At 39.8% G+C, this 19,748-nt stretch overlaps 1 protein-coding gene and 1 long non-coding RNA gene across 4 annotated transcripts in view; one reads left to right on the plus strand and one right to left on the minus strand.

Moving 5' to 3' along the window:
• The window catches only part of LOC122987791, a 61,815-nt gene that overhangs the window by 21,972 nt on the left and 20,095 nt on the right, over positions 1–19,748 (minus strand). The window contains exon 2 of the long non-coding RNA XR_006404608.1: positions 13,139–13,146. This is a non-coding gene — a long non-coding RNA (uncharacterized LOC122987791). The remainder of the gene's footprint in view (positions 1–13,138; positions 13,147–19,748) is intronic.
• The window catches only part of LOC122986704 (up-regulator of cell proliferation-like), a 60,387-nt gene that overhangs the window by 9,689 nt on the left and 30,950 nt on the right, over positions 1–19,748 (plus strand). Inside the window, exons 2-6 of one of the 3 annotated variants that reach the window (XM_044358040.1) lie at positions 3,973–4,044; positions 6,929–7,504; positions 7,611–7,730; positions 12,228–12,737; positions 12,795–14,153. The exons of 1 other annotated variant lie outside the window; for it this stretch is intronic. In XM_044358040.1, the coding sequence (XP_044213975.1) occupies positions 4,022–4,044; positions 6,929–7,504; positions 7,611–7,730; positions 12,228–12,737; positions 12,795–13,206 (1,641 nt within the window). In that variant the 5' untranslated portion in view covers positions 3,973–4,021 and the 3' untranslated portion in view covers positions 13,207–14,153. Of the gene's footprint in view, positions 1–3,972; positions 4,045–6,928; positions 7,505–7,610; positions 7,731–12,227; positions 14,154–19,748 lie in introns of those variants that run through there. One more of the 3 variants, XM_044358032.1, reaches the window with a different exon arrangement.

The following is a 19,748-nucleotide window of genomic DNA, read 5'->3' on the forward strand; positions in this document are numbered from 1 at the left end:
TATGTAATTTTTTTTTTCTCAGGTTAGCGTGGTCCACAGTTATCCCATTAGAGGGGGCTCCACTAATTTTGTGCCATGCAGATTCAAAAGCTGTATGGGAAAGGACTCGTTTTTATATTCAGTAGCAGTTATGTGGAATGGGTTACCTGCAAGCCTTAAGTCCCTAAAGAGCTGGCTAAGTAGCAGCTGGTCCTAAATATAACTATTGAATTGGCTGAGTTGCAGTAGTTCCTAAATACCCATCTTGTTTGTTTTAATTGTTCATGCATTGCTAGGGTAATTGTGTCTGGTTAACAATGACAGTGTTAGAGATTGATAAGATTGTCACTCAATTGAGGGATAAATATATTCTGCCTTAATGCTATTATAAATCTCACTGCAAATTTTCAATCAATTTATACAATAAAAACAGTATTAAAGTTTGGAATTTTATGTATTTAGTTGTTCTATAAACTTAAAACAACAACAGCAACAACAACAAAACTCAGTGTGTACAATAGGCAGTTGTTCAAAACTTATAATTTAACCTTGGAGGAATAACTTAACTTCTCAGTTGTTGCTGTTAAACTGTAATGAAAATCTTTTTGTAAAATAAATGAATGCACAAAACTCTGACTGCAATGTAATTGGGAATTATAACCACAGATATCCAGCAGGGGACTCTCTCTCTACAGTCATATGACAGTGTGGTTGTGTGGTCCTGAAATCTGGTAAACATTTTTGCTGATATGATCAATTTAGTAGCTCAGTGACTAAGTGTGTTTTGTATAAAATAAATAAAAGCTATTTGATTCATGAAACAGCTACTACCACGCCTCTGAGAAATGTAGTGAAACTAGTAATGCTGCTACTTGTATCAACACCACTGCCCAACACTGCCATGTAGCAAAAAGAGAAGAAAGAAGCAGAAAACAGTGACATGAATGCTATGACGAGTCTATGATACTTAAATCACAGATTAATGAGGTGCATATGTTCTGTGAAAAACTTCTGGGCTGTAAAGTGAAACATCTTGAGTGGCTTACCGCTGTTCACAGCATATTTGCAGCACTTTTATATAGGCTACAGTAGGTCATCTCATGTAAGTTTCTACCAGCTTATCTCCAGCAGGTTTCACAGCAGTGTTTAATCTATTACATCATCTAAATATATTTCATAATCTATTTTAAAGTCCCCTCCTCTCAAAAATGTGTTTTTCTTCTTATTCCTACTGTTCAATGTTTGAGCTTCACTGTACAGAATGATGTATGTGCTGAGTTTGACACTAGAAGAAAATCTGATTTCAACGGGCAGGCCTACGAGCATGATTTTTGATCTCACAAATAGTTTTGAAGCCAATCCTGGTCCAGTATACAACTTACGAAAGTGTGATGTGGAAACTTGAAGCCATCAGTGCACATATACTGAGAATGGACTTTACACTGAAGTAGGAGAAATCTTGTGTTTAGTAGTCTTGTTAAAATATTTATAATATAAATATTATTTTATATTACTTTAACTTTTATATTATTATTATTATTATTATTGTTGTTGTTGTTGTTGTTGTTGTTGTCATTATTTTACACATCAAAGAGCACCTAAAACCATTTTTCGCTTATTTTGACCTCTTTTAAGGATAAGGTTTGGCACAGCAATGCAGAAAATGTAAATGAGAGTAGGGATTTCTGGCACCTATTTCCAAGGTGCATGAAGAAGGAAAGTATGAAGGGGTCAAGACTCCAGAGGGGTCCATCAGCGCAGCTAAAGAAAGCTACGCTTGAAAAAGCCTAGCTAGAATTAAGGTCAACTTTCACTTGAAGCTCAAGCCGTTCTATTAACACAGTTTTGCCATGTCTAGTCAACATTAATTCTAGCCCGCTTGAATAAGCTTGCATTGTGAACGCGCATGGAATATATAAACAACCCAGAGCAGTCGATTGTCGATAAGACGATAATACTATAGTCGAAATAAAAGGGAAAACTAGAGAGGTGTTCTTCTCAGCAGCTGAACAAACCCTGCTGATGGAACTATATGAAGAATATAAAGGAGTCATCACCAAAAAGGACAATACTGTCGCAATTAACAAGTCGAAGGAGATGGCTTGGCACAAAATTTCTGACAAATAAAAATCATAAATACATAGGCTATATACGAGCCTACATAGGTGGCTAGTAATGGTCTAAAGGTTATAGGAGCGCGTTTGTAACATAAAGGTTGATAGTTCGATCCACCAGACAGGTAGGATCAATCTGGTCAGGAAAGTGAAGAGCAGTGTTTGTCCTTATTTATGGTTTTATCCTTATCTGTTAATAAATGAACATTCTGATCACTGCCTGTGGCTATATTATCAGTAGGCTATGATGTATGTTTAAAACCATGGTGCAGGCAACTTGAAAGAACCAATTTATCAGCTTACCATTACCAACTACATAATGAGCTACTCTGTGACAGATTTTCTCTTTCACAGTAGCCTATGTCTGTTCAATTTACAACTGTCATTGAAAGTTAAAGAAAGAAAGTTAAGAAACTGGAGAGGGGGTTAATTACAGTGAAAACCACTTATAGTGATCACGTCTGTCTGGGTCAAATATAACTATAAGCGAATGATTATTATAACCAATTATTTTTTTAAATTTATTTCTCATGCAGAATACCATCTAATTGACATTTGTGTATTTATTATCCTACATGAATATAAAGTCATGAAACGGACAGTTTTACTATTTACTGAATTTTATTGACTGTTTCAGAATACAGTACAGCTGTTTGACACGCAGTGTGCGTACAGTTTTGAAGCAGCAGGGGTTCTGACTTTTGCCAATGACAAGTTCCTTCTTTTCCCCAGTAGCAGAGCAGGCGAATAGAGCGGTGATCCTTTCCTTAGATTTCTTTCCCCCCTGTTATTCTCATAAGCTTCGAAGAGACTATGTTTGTCATTGAGAGAAAATGACTTTATGTTTCCCGTCATGATTTCAGCGTGCACGCAGCACCAGCCTCAAGTAGGCAATAATGGTGGGATTATCATGGGAGTAACGTACAAAAAATAGAATTAACGTTACCATAGTTTAAAAATGTTTTTCCATATGTTGTCATGTATGAAGAGGCCCAAAATGCACTCTGTAAGTGGACTTCTTTATTATTATAGGCAAATTATTTAAACAGCATTTGTAGCTATGGGAATGATTCTGTCCCGAGCTTTTTGATCCATATAAGCAGTTGATCACTGTAGCCGTGGTCACTATAAGCGGTTTCCACTGTATAAATTTAAGCACAGCAGAAGGTTATGGTTTGGACTTTAATTTTTTTTTTTTTGTCTTCACAGCTCGATCAAAATGAGTGAATGAATAAATAAATTAATCAATAAATAACCTAACCCTAACCCTAAAATAATGTTGGTACACTTTTATTTCTTAAAATATAAATGTTAAGCTTTTAAATAAAAGGGATCACTCCAAAATAAAGGTGACCATGAATAAATTGGAGATTAACTGAGATAGGTATTTTTCTAAATGTCCCTCACAGTTTTTCCATCGTAAATTTCCACTTGACAGAACCGTCTTTTAGGAGCCTGTTCCTACTCGTCAGACTAAATTAAACGAAGCTTGACAGAGAAGGCTAGTTCTGCAGTACAAATTGCCATGGTTACTGAGCAGTGACGTAAGCTACCTTATCTGGAGATTGGTGACCTCATTTAATTTTCTGTTTAAACCTACAGAGGATACTTATGGAGAAATATCCGTTGTATTTATTATTGTTTTTGGATATATCAAGTTATTTGTGTTTTTCCGACAGCACTTAAAGGAAGCATGGAGAAAGCAGCGTTGGTCAGGTGAAAGTGTGCTGTTGCATGGAAAGTGATAAACCCTTTTATCACCACCACACACAGTCTCAGCCTCCTAAATAAACTCAGCTGAAATTGGTGTTAGGTTTCATTTTCTTTTCTCGAGCTACAATCAGATTTGCAATCTTGATTTATTTTTTTGTCCATGCAGGTAATAAGATGATGAAGCCCTAATAAAGAACTGAAGACAGCACACAGAGATGAGAAAAATGTCTGCAGCAAGGTAAAGTTTGAATCTTTAAGCTGCTACTGCACAGAAAATGAGGGAAAGGCCCTTAGTAACAGCAAAATGTCAAAAAAGTATGTATAGTGATTAGAGGACATCTTTCAGACCTACACTCCAAACCTCTAGAAAAATATTTGGTTACTTTCTATGTAATTTGCAGGTGTGTAAAGTTTTTTAATTTTAATTTTTAGGACATTTTGCAAGATTGGTGCAAACTATTAGAAAATTGGAAAAGGAGTTCAGTTGGTTATATTGGTTTATAGTTGGGTTCATATGTTCATATGTGTAGTTTGTGTGTCAGATGATATATTAGCAGAAATAAACAGGGAACACGATAGAAAGATAGGGCTGCCAGTGGCAGAAGCGATGCAGCAGACACGCTTCCTGTGTGGACGCTGCAAGCGTGTGAGACGCAGCAGTTCAGCGATGCACACGCACTGCTGACGTTCACGCATCCAGTGTGTCCCAGGCATTAGTATTTTTAAGATATTTGTTTTTATGTATGTTTAAGTTTAATTTATTTGTATAGCACTTTTAATACAGCAGTTGTAACTCAAGGTGCTGCACACGTAAGACAAATATGAAAAATACTTAAAATACATTGCACCAGATATTGAGTGTCAACTGTTGTAAAAAGGGTTGAGTTGAGATTTAGGCTATTTTTTATATGTTTTATATATTATTTCACTTACTCACAACCTGAAAAATAGTTATAATACAGTAACTATTAAGTTAATCATTAATGCTAAGTGTAAATGGCCTCAATACAGTTTGTTTCATGTGTGTAAAGTTTGCACTCGTAAATGTATTTGTGATATTGCTTTTTTTTTAATTTATTTACGTTGAACGCAAAAGTGCCTTATTTTGAAAAGACACTCGACGCATGTAACTTGCGGAAATTGACAGTGAGTCATACTGGCAAGGCGCAAAGATCCTCTCTTCTCAAAGAGAGGGGAAGAGCAGTGTTCACTGTAATATATACAAAGAAGCCATAACTGTCTATAACAAAGCAATATAGCAAGAAAAGATTACTTTTCCAAGATCATTACAGAGAATGCTGGGAATTCTAGAATATTATTCTCCACTACTGACCAGCTACACAACACTTATATAGCCTACTATAATAATAATAATAATTATTATTATTATAGTTAGATGTACGGAAGAACAAATAAGGCTAAACAAAAGAGTGAATGCTACTTGATGCACTAAATATAACTGCTAGTGGCTTCAAACCTTTTCGCACTCAATCGAAGGAAGCAGCTCAATCAGCCAAAATTAAAGCTACCAAATACTGAGCCATCTGTTAAAAGCCAGTGGTTTAAGAATAACTTCAAGGCATCAATTCTTTTTAAATAATTAACTTCTCCAACACTTTCATTTTTATTAATTACAATTCCAAGGTATTTAACTTCCTGTTTCACATGAATGAACTGGAAGTAACTCACACTTCTTCAGATTTAGGTGTAGGCCTGAGGCTTTGGAAAATTTATCAGACTAGTTTATCAAACTAGGCAATATGGAAGCATTTTTAAGAAGAGAGAATTGCTGTCTCATCAGTGAACTGCCTGGTGACAAATGGATTTTTCAAAATATTAATGAATGAATATTCTCAGCCTTGATAATCAACATATCCAATAACTCTGCGGCTAATAACAAGGGAGATACCACACAACAAATGATCAACGAGTCATGGCCAATTTCCTGCTAAGCCCAAACCCTTTGCAAAGTTTTTTGATTGATGGTAGCCATGTTTTTGGACCGATCCTACTCATGTATAACAGAAATGTGTATCTCAGTCCTGCAAGGCTGTATACCCAATTTGGTGTTGATAGAATCGATCCAAAAAATCCAAAAAAGTCCATTCACATATCTGGTTTTCACATTACCCAAATTAACAAAAAAAAACCAAACAAACAAAAAAAAACATCATGGCAGACTTTTATGGTCGAGAGGTTTTTTTGTAGAGCACATTGAGCTGGACTTGAGTGTCAAATTTCAAGTCAGTCGGACTTAGGGCGTGGCCTTTCCAAAATTGTGTTTTTTGGCCTTAATTACAGCACCATCATCTGGCTGATTGGGCTCATTTTTCTTGGGAAGCACTTGCACATCATCACATTTATTTTAAACTGTGTGATGAATTTACAGTGACGGTTAATGCAATGATTGTTGTCTGTGTTTAAATGACTATATAATTTCCATATTTACTACCAAGAAAACAAACTCATGAGGGTCTGTCCAAATGCATCCAGAGGCATTTTGGTCTGAGCCTGTTGATAATGCCCCTTGGAAATGCAAAAATGAACTGAGAGGTTCCAAACTAATACACATTTGCGAATTAATGTGATGATGCCAGGCTAGCACAATGACTAGTCACCCACTCCTGAGCACACATAGCTGAAACAACATTATTTCCTCAACAAAGGAGCAGAAAACAAGCTCCAGAGCAATAGCATAACATTGCTTTTGTTTTTCCTGTTGATAGTCCAAAGGTCATAATAAGCACACATTTCACAACAAAACTGCAGCTCGTTGCTGCCTGGACACAGTCTGTTGTTCCCCGGTCACAGCGCGTTGCTCCCTGACAACAGCTTGTTGCTTTCCAGGCACAGCTCACTGACCCTACCAGTGTTTAGTAAACAGGGTTGGTAAAAAATGATTCCTACATACAGAACCTTTATGACAGTGCTGACAGACAACAGTGCTGAATATTTTTTTGTCAGCAAATGCAAAAAAGTACTGTTCTGTGGCTCTGCCAGATCTTTCCCTTGCCCTTGTACAGAGCAAACCTGTAGGGGTCTGGTTTACTCCACAATAACAGTCCAGTTGATTGTTTGAATTTGTTTTGAAATCACACACTGGATGTTGTTTTGTCTTACAGAGAGGAGCTACAGGAGGCCTTGTGCCAGTACATGAAAGATACCCTCAGTTACATTTACACACTAAAAGAATTTAGTGAGAGGCTCCCTGAGTGGATAGATTCAATGGATACAGAGTTGAGGAAGATGACATATATCAAAGACAGAGGTGACAAAATCAACATGAGCTTCGGCTATATTACCAAGCATTTTTCTGAATATATAAGAAGCAAGTTGACCCTAAAGTCTGATAGCTGCAAGCGTGAAGAGCTGGAGAAGGAGCTGGCTGCTGTGTTGAAGGACACTCTGGGAGGCCTGGAGAAGCTCGACTGCTTCCTGGATGCAGTGGAGAAGCTGGCAGTCACCTCACTGCATCTGTTTAAGGAGAACCAAGTATTGAATTTACCCCAAGAGATCAGCCCTCACACTGTTCAGGTTTGCATCATTGCTGCACAGCTGGTCTGCCCACTCCTCCTGGAGTTTAAAAGAGATGGAAACATCTTCTTCCTTCCCAGACTTCAGAATGTGGAAGTGCTGGCCTATCAGTTGGGCAAATACGTCCAGACCACCCAGAAGATCTGTGACAAGTTCAAGAAAAGGTAAACTTAATTTTCAACATCACAGTCTGTTCTTTAAAATAATATACAAATTTGGAGAAGAAACAATATCTATTGTAGAAAGTAAGTGTAACTGTTTCTTTCACAGCTGTTTCAGTGAGTTTTCCCTGAAGATAGCTATGAATACTGTGGTAGACCTTGATGTGAATTTGCCTGAAGATGAAATACGAAGGATGCTTTCTCACATTAATCAGCTTGAGGAAATCAGGTAAGCAATGCTCTCCTGTTTGGCCCATATGTTGGACTGTACATAAAGATGTAGCAAAGTGTGACATCACCCACTGGTTTGCATTGGAGCTGATTTGAAGCCCTGTCACAACACCGACCAGTGCACAGTTGGGCTAACGCTAGCACAATTTAGGTAAAGTAGCTAACAGGTCAGGTATCATAATCAAGTAACATTAAACGTACCGAAATACTGAGGCAACAGTCTGACAGGGAGATCAGCAGGTGAGCCACCTGTCAATCACAGCTGAGATAGTTACACCACTTTGGTTTAGACGGAAATATGTCTTAAGTGAAACATTCATGGTCCCCAGTAGAGATGAGCAGAGAGTCCTGCATTTGTATTTGTATCTATATTTGTTGAGGCAGCAAAAAATTATTTATATTTTTATTTGTATTTGAATAAAAGTGGAAATAGGTGTAAAAATACAGTTCTCTATCAAACATTTGCTCGGTATCTCACTATGGGGTAGGTCCCTTTGTGTAGTCCTCAGAAGCCAAATACCATTACACCAGCCCCATAGGCTGGCAGTCGTGACAAAAGGAGGAACATCCTTACCCTACAAAAGGGAGGGTGCAGCGTCATCTACTTATTAAAAAACCTCTTCTTGCCTTTCACTCAGAAAGCAAACTCTCGACATGACTATTAACGGGAATATTAACTGTCCACAAATTGAGCTAACCACTCAATTGCTGAGCGCTAATTTTTTCCGAGTCGTGCACGGACTCCCGATGTCTCAGTCATAAGAAATCAAGGGTTTCAAAGAGGAATAAATTCAACTACAGTCACTGCTACCATACAGCTCACTGTAGCTTCCCTGTCAGCCTGTTGCCAAACAGTAACACATGCCACCTTAGCCAGCTAGCCATCTCACTAGTATTAGTTAAACCTGCTCTCATATTAGCTATAGCATCTAGCTAGCTTCCACACTAGCAGCTCACTTGCTAACTCCTGCTTCGGCAAAAAATACATCAGCTGATAGCACACCAGCTACTATTACGCCATCACTCATACCCACGTCAGCAGTAAAACCCCCACCATGGGACTGCATGTGTGAGGCTAAGATATTGGCTATGGAAACTCACCCAGTATGCGTAGCCTGTCTTGGTGTACAGCACGTCCAGGCTGTGCTGGATTCACCCGGCTTGTGTGAGTACTGTAGCCGCTTCATGCTTAAGAGCCTCCACCACTGTCACGCCAGGCAAGCCTCAGCATCCAGGACCCACTGCTACCATCAGCAGCAGCCCCGACTGAGTATGATGACTTGGTCACACCAGGGACAAGTTGGGGCAAAACTCCTGTGTGTGAGTAATTTGATGGTGGCCCTCCAGCTGCTCATTTCAACATACTCAGGTGCACGCTGAGGCTTCAGCATCCCGCTATGAAGGGAAGAGGCTGCCAAAAGCTAAAAAGGCAGCAAGGCAGCTCCTCCACATTTTCCCAGAGTGTTTGGAGGAGGCAATGTGCTGCTGGAAGAACCCTTTTCTCTCCCCAACCCTGTCCGGGGGGGTCAGCCTTTGTCTGTGTGGACATGAAGGAGAAGGGCATTTACCACATACCCCTGGATGAACCCCTGGGGACCTTCCACCTTCACCCCACTCAGAGTTTGACTACTATAAGTCGGTTGCCACATCGGTGAGGGCTCTGACCACCCCCTCTCTACTCCTGGCATATCAGGCTGAACTACAGGACCAGATGTCTGCTCTACCCTCGACTGAGTTGTGGGAAGAAATCTGTGTCATCACTGACCACTGCCTCCACCTCATCAAGTGCACTGTCCAGTCAGCGGGGAGGATCATGGCTACCATGAACATCCTGGAGCAGGCTCGATGGCTCAACTTCTCAGATCTGTCTGACAAGCAGAAGCGTGACATCTTAGATGAGAGCATGGACCCAAACGGGCTGTTTGGCACTGCCATTGCAACCATGCAAAAGAGGTGTGCATGCCCAGTGCATGCATTACACTCCTATGTGGACAGGACATGGGGGTTTAAGAAATTTGATCAGCTGTTTATGTCCTGGGAAAAGTCTCATATGGGCAAGCCTATCACAAAACATTGGCTTTCTCATTGGATAGTTGGGGCCATTTCTTTGGCCTACAGCAGCAAGGGGCTTCAGGCCCCAGCTGGTCTATGCACTCACTCTACTAGGGGACATCCTGGGCCCTATTTAGAGGCATGTCCATCCAAGACATATGCTTGGCAGCCAGTTGGGTTTCACCTCATACTTTTGCTAGGTTCTGTGCACTGAATATCACTGTGCTGTGTGTGGGCTCCTCTGTGGGTCATGATTTGTTAGCCCAATGATTGGCAGTCGGTCTTCAAGATGAGCTTGTCTGGCAATACAGGAGTCAGTGTATGTGTGAGATACTGAGTGAATGTTTGATAGAGAACTTTAGGTTAGGTTCACGGAAGGAGGGTGGTCTGGTGAGATACCTCACTCATGTTATCAGAGAACCAGGGTTACCTCTGTAACCTGAAATATTTGTTTTTATGATGCTTTTAATTTTAGGATATTAAAGTGTTAAAATAAGTATTTATAAATAAAATATCTTGCAAAGGAGGTCCCCACACAGGGTCTCAAACTCGAGTCTCCCAGATCATAGACGACTGCGCTGACCACTGAGCTAAAACCATGTGCATTGCAAATATGCAGACAGACTTCTACTTGTTTATACACCCGTAACACAGAGATAGCACAGCATGTAATGTGTAGAGAAGAATGTCAAAGGTTATTCTTGCTTTGCACTCTTCATTTATTGCCTATTGCCTTTTCACCACCTAACTTTGTGGAAAGGAGAAAGGGAACAACAGGTTATGGAGAGTCCCTTGAGAGCACTTTGCGTGTGTCAGTAGCTCAGCTTTAGCTCTGGCTAACACCCCCAACTCCAGGCTTGATGTCCAAATAAGAAATGTGCATCATGTAGCAGGTGGATATGATTCCCCTTGTTGAGACCTGCTGATAGACATAACAGCGGCGCAGAGGAGAGAGACTGAGATAGCGATATAACTGACCTACACACTGGTATTTAACATGTTTTTTTTTCCTGAAAACAAATAATTTTTAAAATATTTGTATGAAATAAATGTTCATAAAAAACCCACTATTTGTGCTAAATGTATTTGGATTCGGGCCCACCCCTAGTCCTCAGATAATGTAATGACTTTGGTGTTCCCCAGACTTTCCACTAGCGCCACTAGCAGGTTGACGTTTTTATTTTTAGTAAAATACCTTGACAGCTATTCAATTGGTTGCCATGAAATTTGGTACAGATATTCATGGTTCCTAGAGGATGGATCCTGCTGACTTTGGTGATTCTCAGCCTTTTCATCTAGCACCAATAACAGATCACAAACTAGTTTGAATCAGTCATGTTAAAATCATGTGAATTAAATCTGAAAGCACTGTAAAAAAACAAAAAAACAAAAAACTATAGATGTCAGATAGTAAACTTGAAGCATGTACAGAAAGAAGAAATTCAATCATCAATTAAAAGTCCCAGAAGATGACTCTTATTGACTTCAGTGATTCTGACTTTTTGTCAAGCACCAACAGCAGGTCAACATTTTCACTTATCCAGTAAAATATATGTCTACTGAATAAATTTGCACAAAATTTGGTACAGACATTCATGGGTCCCAGACATATTATACTGAGTGACCCACTGACCTTTCCTTTAGTGCCACCATGAGTTTGACATGTGTGATTTTGAAGTGTCTAGACAACTAATGAATGGACTGTCATGAAATTTGGTACAGACATTCATGTTGCCCTTGGGATCAATCATAATAACCCTTACCTTTGCATCTACAGCAGCACCATCATCAGGTCAAAATTTCTGTTTGGTTTATGACCAGATACCTGCAAAACTAATGACATTCCCTTCACCCACTGTGAGCATGTTAGGAAATTAGAGGGGATCTTGTCCAGCAGGAGTTGAGATTTCAATATAATTTGTAGTTTATTTTGTGACATATTGTAGCCATTTCTGCTCACCTCTGTTTTAAAGGATGGGTTCAGAGGTTTTTTTCGCTGTAATCATTCCTCTTGTTCATACTGTCTATCAAAAGATCCCCTTCAAATGCACTTTCAGTGAAAGTGATGGGGGACAAAATCCACAGTATGTCCACACAGTCATTATGCCAAATGCATTTGAAAGTTGATCTGAAGCTTATATGAGGCTTCAGCAGTCTGAGGCTTACATTTTAAGTGCATTATGAAGGGATCTTCTAATGGCCAATATGAACAGGAGGAATGATTATGGCAAGAAAAAACTATTTCAATGTTCATTTGGGCATCTCACTGATGTTTTAAGACAGACTTGAAAAAGTGTAAACTCGTCCTTTAAAAGTTACTTTTATTGCTTCTTTTATTCTCCTGTGTGTTCCAAAAATGTCTTACTGGCGTTTGAAGTAACATGCTGACTTTTGAGATGTGTCATTTTATTTATTTCTTAATTTTTTCTTTTGTCTTCATCAGGATGGACCAGCACTTCCGGATGGTGTTCTTGTTCAAGGAGAAATCGTGTTGTGACTTCATCAGTGAGTTCAGCGAACGACAGCCCAGGATGCTGAAGTTTCTAAGCGACCTGGAGGACAGTGCTGTTCAGCTAGACAGGATGAATACAGGGGCAAAGGCCTCCAGTGTGGCAGGAAGCTCAGTGGGGGCAATTGGAGGTATTCTTTCCATCGTTGGTTTGGCATTAATTCCAGTAACAGCTGGAGTGTCTCTAGCTCTGACAATGGCTGGGGTGGGGCTTGGAATTACCAGCGGAGTTAACAGCGCTGTCACCACAGTCACAGAGATTGGAGTCAACAGGAAACATCAGAGGAAAGCCAATGAAGCCTTCCAGTGTTTCATGGAGGATGTGCAACATCTCCAGAATTGTCTGGAGAGGGTGTCCAGTCAAACAGAATCCATAAAAGAAGCAAGTAAGATAGATGTGTTTGTGGGAGTGAGAAAGGTTGCTACTAGTGTTGGTGGTGTTGGAAAAAGCATAGACTCACTTGTTGATGCTGCCTCTGCTTTTAAGTTGTTGAAAAATGAAGAGCTGATTGCAAGTGCTGGCAAGGTGGTGGCCCAGGAGGGTAAAGCATTACGTAACGTACCCAGGGTGGCATCTGATATCCCAGATATTGGTCAGGCAGCACTCAAAGGGCCCCTTGCTTTGACCAATTCAGCCAGGGCTGGTTTCATTGCGCTCAATGCTCTTTTCCTTGGCATGGACATCTTCTTTGTGTGTAAAGATAGCATCAGTCTGGCCAAAGGCAGCAAGACTGAAGTCTCACAGTTCATCAGAGCCAGAGCTGCACTTTGGCACTCAGAGATGCACTCGTGGCAGAAGATTCGCAGTTCACTGTGTCAGGGTCGGCTGACATCACAGAAAAAACAAGCTGTCCTGGAGACACCATTTGAGCCAGAGATGGAGATCAAGATAAATAAAGTACACACACCTTAGTCACGTACTGGTTAAGATGCATGCCACATAATTGCAACATACGTGATTTTGATTCCGGCAGCGGGCCTTTGTTGCATGTCATTCCCTGTCTCTCGCTCTCCCTTTGTTTCCTGTCATATTTCAACTGTCTTTGTCCAATAAAGGCATGAAATGCCCCAAAAATATGTAAAGAAAGATAAAGAAACAGAAATGGAATTTCCATACGACAGAGTGGATGAAAAAGTGAAAGAAACACTGTTTTGTGTAATATGGTTGAACCAAAAGTAGTCTCACAATGTGCCTTTTTGCCAACTTTGATTAATGTGAATGAACCATGTATAAAAATTCAATCTTGCTAATAGCTGTAAATCATTGATCACTACTGAAAATCATTTAAGTCCGTCTTGGAGGAATTCTTAATTAGTTGCATTTCTAATGACATAAAATGATGTATTGAGTCTGTATGTTTTTCTTACTTGACTGGATTTTTATACCTTTTGCCAACTTTGAAGCTTGTTTAAATACATAACATCTGCATTTCACTGATTTGATTAAGAATAATAGTATGTGAAGAATGAGAATACTACTTTAAACAGAAGAGTTGCCATTTGCCAACATGTCCAATGCTCTATTGTATGTTCTACCACACAAACAGAGCACAATACTTACATTACATTGTATTAGAATGATGCTACATGCCTTTTTTGCTTCATTTGTTAGACACCAAGTAGCCATATAAATGTGTTTTGATGTTTGTTGTTTTTCTTCATACAATGTGGGATAATGTTTCATAAAGTGGAAGCAGTTTTCAAAAGATGTGTGTCCACGGAGGTACCTGCTTTACCTGTCTTTGTAATGTCTTATTTTTGTAATGCTTGATTTAATAATGAAACTATATCACCGTTTTCACTATCTTTGCCATCTTATTATTCTGATTTGAGAAAAGGTCTGTATTCAATAAATTCATGTAAATGTAAGACAGATTGACTTTCTTTCCTCTCTTAGTCTTGTTTAGTTTAGTTTAGTAAGTTTTATTTGTATTCTGGAAAATTGAGTTGAGAAATTGAGAAATGTGGACACTAATTTTACTAATAATTTGTCAGATTAGGTTCTTCCACAAAAAGTTTAATTACCTTGTTAAAAACTCAAAAATTACATCTCTTCCTTCTCTGTCATTGAAAAGTCCATGATCTATGAGTATGGAAATATTTTTCATTTTGAATGTTTAACTGCTGGGCACAAGATGTGTCCTACTTCACTGTAAAGTCCATTCTCAGTGTTTGTGCCCTGGAGGCTTCAAGTTTCCACAACTCACCTGTGTAAATTGCATACTGGACCATCGTTAGCTACAAACTGGTTGCAATATCACAAAATCATGCTCATAGGAACCAATTCTGTATTTACATATTAGTGAATTGAATTTTTAATTTTAAGTTAAAGATTTGTATCATCAGCAAATAATGGAAACAAATCTTTGCAGACCAGAAAGATAGTTTGCTGAGGAGAACAACTTTAGGGTACAAAACAAGTGGAGTTTTCAGAATACGCATAGAGCCGTGTCGGTAAGTCTTGCTGTTTGCTGCTTAATGTCATTGCTGTTGATCAACTCTGGCACCTCTGCTATAACCATATGTGGGCTCCGGGTTGGAGCCCCTGCGTGTAAGTCCCTGTCACCTGCTGCTATCATCCAGTGCTGGGCCCCAAACTAAACTTCTAAACTTTTAAACCCTTTTGTACTTTTAGCCCTGTACTGGCCTTCCTTTTATTTATGTTCTCAGTCACCACATCTACAGTTCATGGCTCCACTCATCTCAGGCTGTGTCAGCTGTGCCCACCTGGCCTTAAAGATCGCGGAGCTGGAAGGCTCCATCCATGCTCAACCAGATCCACGAAGCCGAGATGCTAATGGACACCATCACCTTCAGTCTAGCACAGAACGACATGGCATGTGCCCGAGTGCCTGATCCCACAGCTACCTGTCCTGCTGCTGAGGCTACCTCTCTCCCAGACTCTGTTGTTACTGTCCACTGTCCTGCTGCTCACGTCCTTCCTCCAGTAACTGCCCCCGGAGATTCCTGGATGCGGCTCGGGGCTAAGCCCAAAACCCTGATGAGCTCCACTCCATCACATCACGAGCCCTGGCCCTTGGTCGGTGTGCACAGCAGGAGAGGGAGGTGCTCCTCCCATGCACTCCCTAACTTTAACATCCAGATGGAGAACAAATACGGCCTCCTTGACTAGAATGACTTTCCTCCTCTGCCTGCAGAGTCTTCTTCCCCATCTCCTCTGCCGCTCCGTGGATCCCACAGCTTGTCACCTCCGATCCCTCATTCAGCCATACATGAGCTCTCCACTCACACCAAGGCTGTACCGCACTTTACCCCAGTCCCGTGGTGGGTTCCTGCACTCTTGTCTGTCTGCCCGTTTCCATCCACTCCATCGCCAAGGGTGAAGTCTCCTCTACAGTCCACCCCCCCTCCATCAAGCCCCAAGATTGATGCCACATTCAGCATCAGCTGGCCCTCTCTTCCGCCCAACTACGCTGATAATCGGGGACTCCATAACCAGGAACATCTGTTTCTTTAACTCAACCACACATTGCCTTCCTGGAGCCACGGTCCCGGTCATCCTGGATAAGCTACCAGGTCTACTGCACTCTACTGCACCCATCCTCAATTAGGCGAGTGATAGTCCATGTGGGATCAAAAAATACAATACAAAACAATACTTCCTCTCTGAGGGGTGTTCCATCAATGCAGCTTAAGAAAGTTGCGCTTACTTGAAAAAGCCTGGCTAGAATTAACGTCAACTTTCACTTGAGGCTCAAGCCGTTCCACTAATGCATCTAGTCAACGCTAATTCTAGCCAGACTGGAATAAGTGTGCAGTGTGCACGTGCACGGAGTACATAAGCAGCCCAGAACAGTTGATTGTCAAAGAGACGATACTATGTCGCAAAAAGAAGAGAAAACTAGGGTGGTGTTCTCCGCAGCAGAACAAACCTACTAATGAAACTAGATGAAGAATATAAAGGAGTTTTCACCAAAAAGGGCAAAACTGCTACAATTAACAAGGTGAAGGAGATGACTTGGCACAAAATTGATGACAGATATATACCTGTAGGTGGGCAGTGAATGCCTAAAGGTTACAGGAGCAGACTTATTACTAGAAGGTTGACGGTTCAATCCCTGCATTTGGCTTGATAAGTCTGTGTGGGGAAAGTGAAGAGCAGTGCTTGTTGCTGTTCATGGTTTTATCTTTATTAATACATGAACATTCAGATCAGTGACCGTGGTTATATTATCACTAAGCTAGATAATATCAGATGTATATATGTATGTATATATAATATTATGATGTAGGCAATTTAAGAGAACTTTCCAACATCATCATACTCTTTGACACATTTTCTCTTTCACAGGATCCATTTACAAGCATAACTGAAAGTTAAAAATTAACTGGAAACTGGAGAAGGATATAAGTACATTGGAAGCCACTTATAATGATCATGTGTGTCCAAGTCAAATATCACTATAAGCAGATGATTATTATGATTTTTTACTTTTTCTTTATGCAGAATACCATCTAATTGACATTTATATATTTATTAGCCGACATGAATATAAAGTTACGGAATTTTAATGACTGTTTCAACATACAGTACAGCTGTTTCAAACGCAGGGTGCACATTTTTGAAGCGGTGAAATTTACTTAAATTTCTTCTCGTCCTTTATTGTCATAAGTTTTGGGGAGACTACGTTTGTCCTTGAGAGAAAACGACTTTCTGCCTCTGTCATGATTTCAGTGTGCACGCAGCAGCATGGGAGTAAAGTACAAAAATAGATTTACGTGGTTTAAAATGCTTTTCCACATGTTGTCATGTATGAAGAGACCCAAAATGAACACTGTAGGCGAACTGCTTGATTTCAATAGGCGACTTATTTAAACAGCATAAATTTTGAATATGAATGATTCGTCAGTCTAAATAGCCGATCACTGTAACTGTGATCACTATAAGCAGTTACCACTGTATACATTTAAACACAGCAGAAGGTCATAGTTTGGACTTTATTCATTTTTCTTTTTGTCTTTACATCTTGAACAAAATGAGTAAATGAATAAATAAACAACTTTATAAATGCTAAAAATTATAAATGCTAAGCTTTTAAATAAAAGGGTCCAGTCCAACACAGGAGTGAATATAATGGGGATTATATTTTTGTAAAAGTCCCTCACAGTTCTTCTATTTTATGTTTACTGAACGCAAACAAGTGATGCGAGTGCGAAAAGACACTCGATGGAACCATTTTTTGAGAGTCTGTTTCCGTCTGTTGGACATTGTTTGTTAAGCTTGACCATTAGCCTGCCATAGAGCAGGCTAGTTCTGCTGGCTAAGTTACTATGGTTACCATGGTTACTGAACTGGGACTCATATAGTATAGTCATACAGTGATGGAATGGAACTCTCCCTTAAATTAGCGAGGCTTATCAAAATAAGACAAGCTATCCAGTTAGCCAGCTTGATGGAACACCCCTCTGGTGTCACAGGCCACTGTTTCCTGCTCTAGCACCCCCTACTGTCCTCCCCTGGCATCCATACGCAATGCACCGACATCAAATCCAGTTTTTGTCTCATATAGTGGGTCTCCCTCTCCTTCCATCTCAGTGTCTGTAACCCTCCCCATTCCTGTTGTGACCAGCAAAAGACTAGACATGGTGCTCCCATTTTGTACTGCAACTCATTCGAACTTGATATCACTTCCCTGTCAGCCGCCATCTGATTTGGACCCAGCAAGTACTATAAACCTAGCTCTGTTCAATGTTAGATCTCTAGCAAACAAATCATTTTTAATTTATGATCTCATAATTAATTATAAGCTTGATCTTATACATCTAACTGAAACCTGGCTGGATATGAGCAACACTGCAATACTTATTGAGACATGTCCGCCTGATTACAGCTTTTATCAGTCAGCGAGACAGGAAAAAAGAGGGGGTGGAATTGCCACTATCTACTCAAAAAAGTTCAGCTGTACAAAGATTGACCTGGGTAAATTCTAATCCTTTGAATATCTGGCCTTTGTGATTAAAACTAAACCAGCTGTACTCATTATTACAATATACAGGCCTTCGAGGCACACAGCACTATTTCTCCCAGAATTCTCCAAGCTGACTGCTCTTATTATCACCAAATATGACTAGAATAGTCGACTAGAATAATTTTGAATGGAGATTTCAACATTCACATTAATAAAACTGCTGACACCAAGGCTATGGAATATTTAAATCTACTTGAAAGCTTAGAACGTACTCAACATATAACTGAACCCACTCATTAGCAGGGCAATATACTTGATCTGGTAGTATCAAAAGGGTTAGCCACTGATGATGTCTCGGTGTCTCATATCCCTGTCTCTGATAACTACTGTGTGTGTTTTTAAGAGTGTCTTGTCCGAGCTCATAAGTACGTTTGATACACATAGTGTGAACTGCTTGCCTGACAAAAAATTATCTCTGCCCTAAACCAAAAAATGGGAAATGCCCTAAATAAGGTGGCACCACTCAAGGTCAAAAGGAAGCCTTGTGTAAAGACATCACCATGGATAGACAGAACTATCCACGAGCTGAAGAGGTCTTGTAGAGCAACAGAAAGGAGATGGAGAAAAACTCAACTGGAGGTCCGCTGTAGTATCTACAAAGAAAACTTGGCTACCTATAATAACACTGTGCACACTACGAGAAGATCCTATTTTTCCAAAATCCCAATCCCAGAATACTGTTCTCTACCATTAACAGATTGTTAAACCCTACCCCTGCTTCTGACCTTCTAATCCAAGCCTCTTCCCCCAAATGTGAGGAATTGTGGTATAATTTTATAAGACTTATGATGTGCTGAAAGAAAAACAAAATGCAATGCAAATGATTATTGTTAAAGTGATAAGCATTAAGTAGAAGTGTGCTGAATTATCATTATATTGAATGTATACCTCACAGAAACTTATGATTGATATATGGGCACAAAGTATGTTAAAGATAGTCACACTCAGAGCACTGGATGAAATTGCAAGTGTGTTTGTATTAAACTTTACTATTTTGTAAAAATAACCTCAAGAAAGGATCGAGAAATAAGGGTGTAAAATGGCAAGAATAACTAATAATAAACTAATAATAATAAAAAATAAAGCCAGAAGTAGAATTGGAAATAATGATGTAAAATAAACCTGAACAATTATTTAAAAAAAAAGAAGGACATGACTGGGCAAAAACAGGACATGCCCAGGCATGTCCAGTTCTGCCCAAAACCTATTTTTAGGACTTTGGGTCTGCAACAGGTGATGTAGAGAGATTATAATGGTGTAATTGGTCAAGTATGGTAAGTAAGTAAAAGAAGAGGTCCTGATCCCCGCACCTCAGAGTGAGTTGGGTGGTTGTAGTTGTGGTTGTGAGTTGTGTACACTGTAACTGCTCTCCTTTTTTGCCGGCATTAAAGTACTGCTGCTCAGAACTCTGAATCCTGATTATTCTTTTTTGGACACCAAAGAGAAGTTTTTTCTTGAGCTGATC

Source organism: Thunnus albacares, chromosome 1 (assembly GCF_914725855.1).
Source record: "Thunnus albacares chromosome 1, fThuAlb1.1, whole genome shotgun sequence".
Lineage (NCBI taxonomy): Eukaryota > Metazoa > Chordata > Actinopteri > Scombriformes > Scombridae > Thunnus > Thunnus albacares.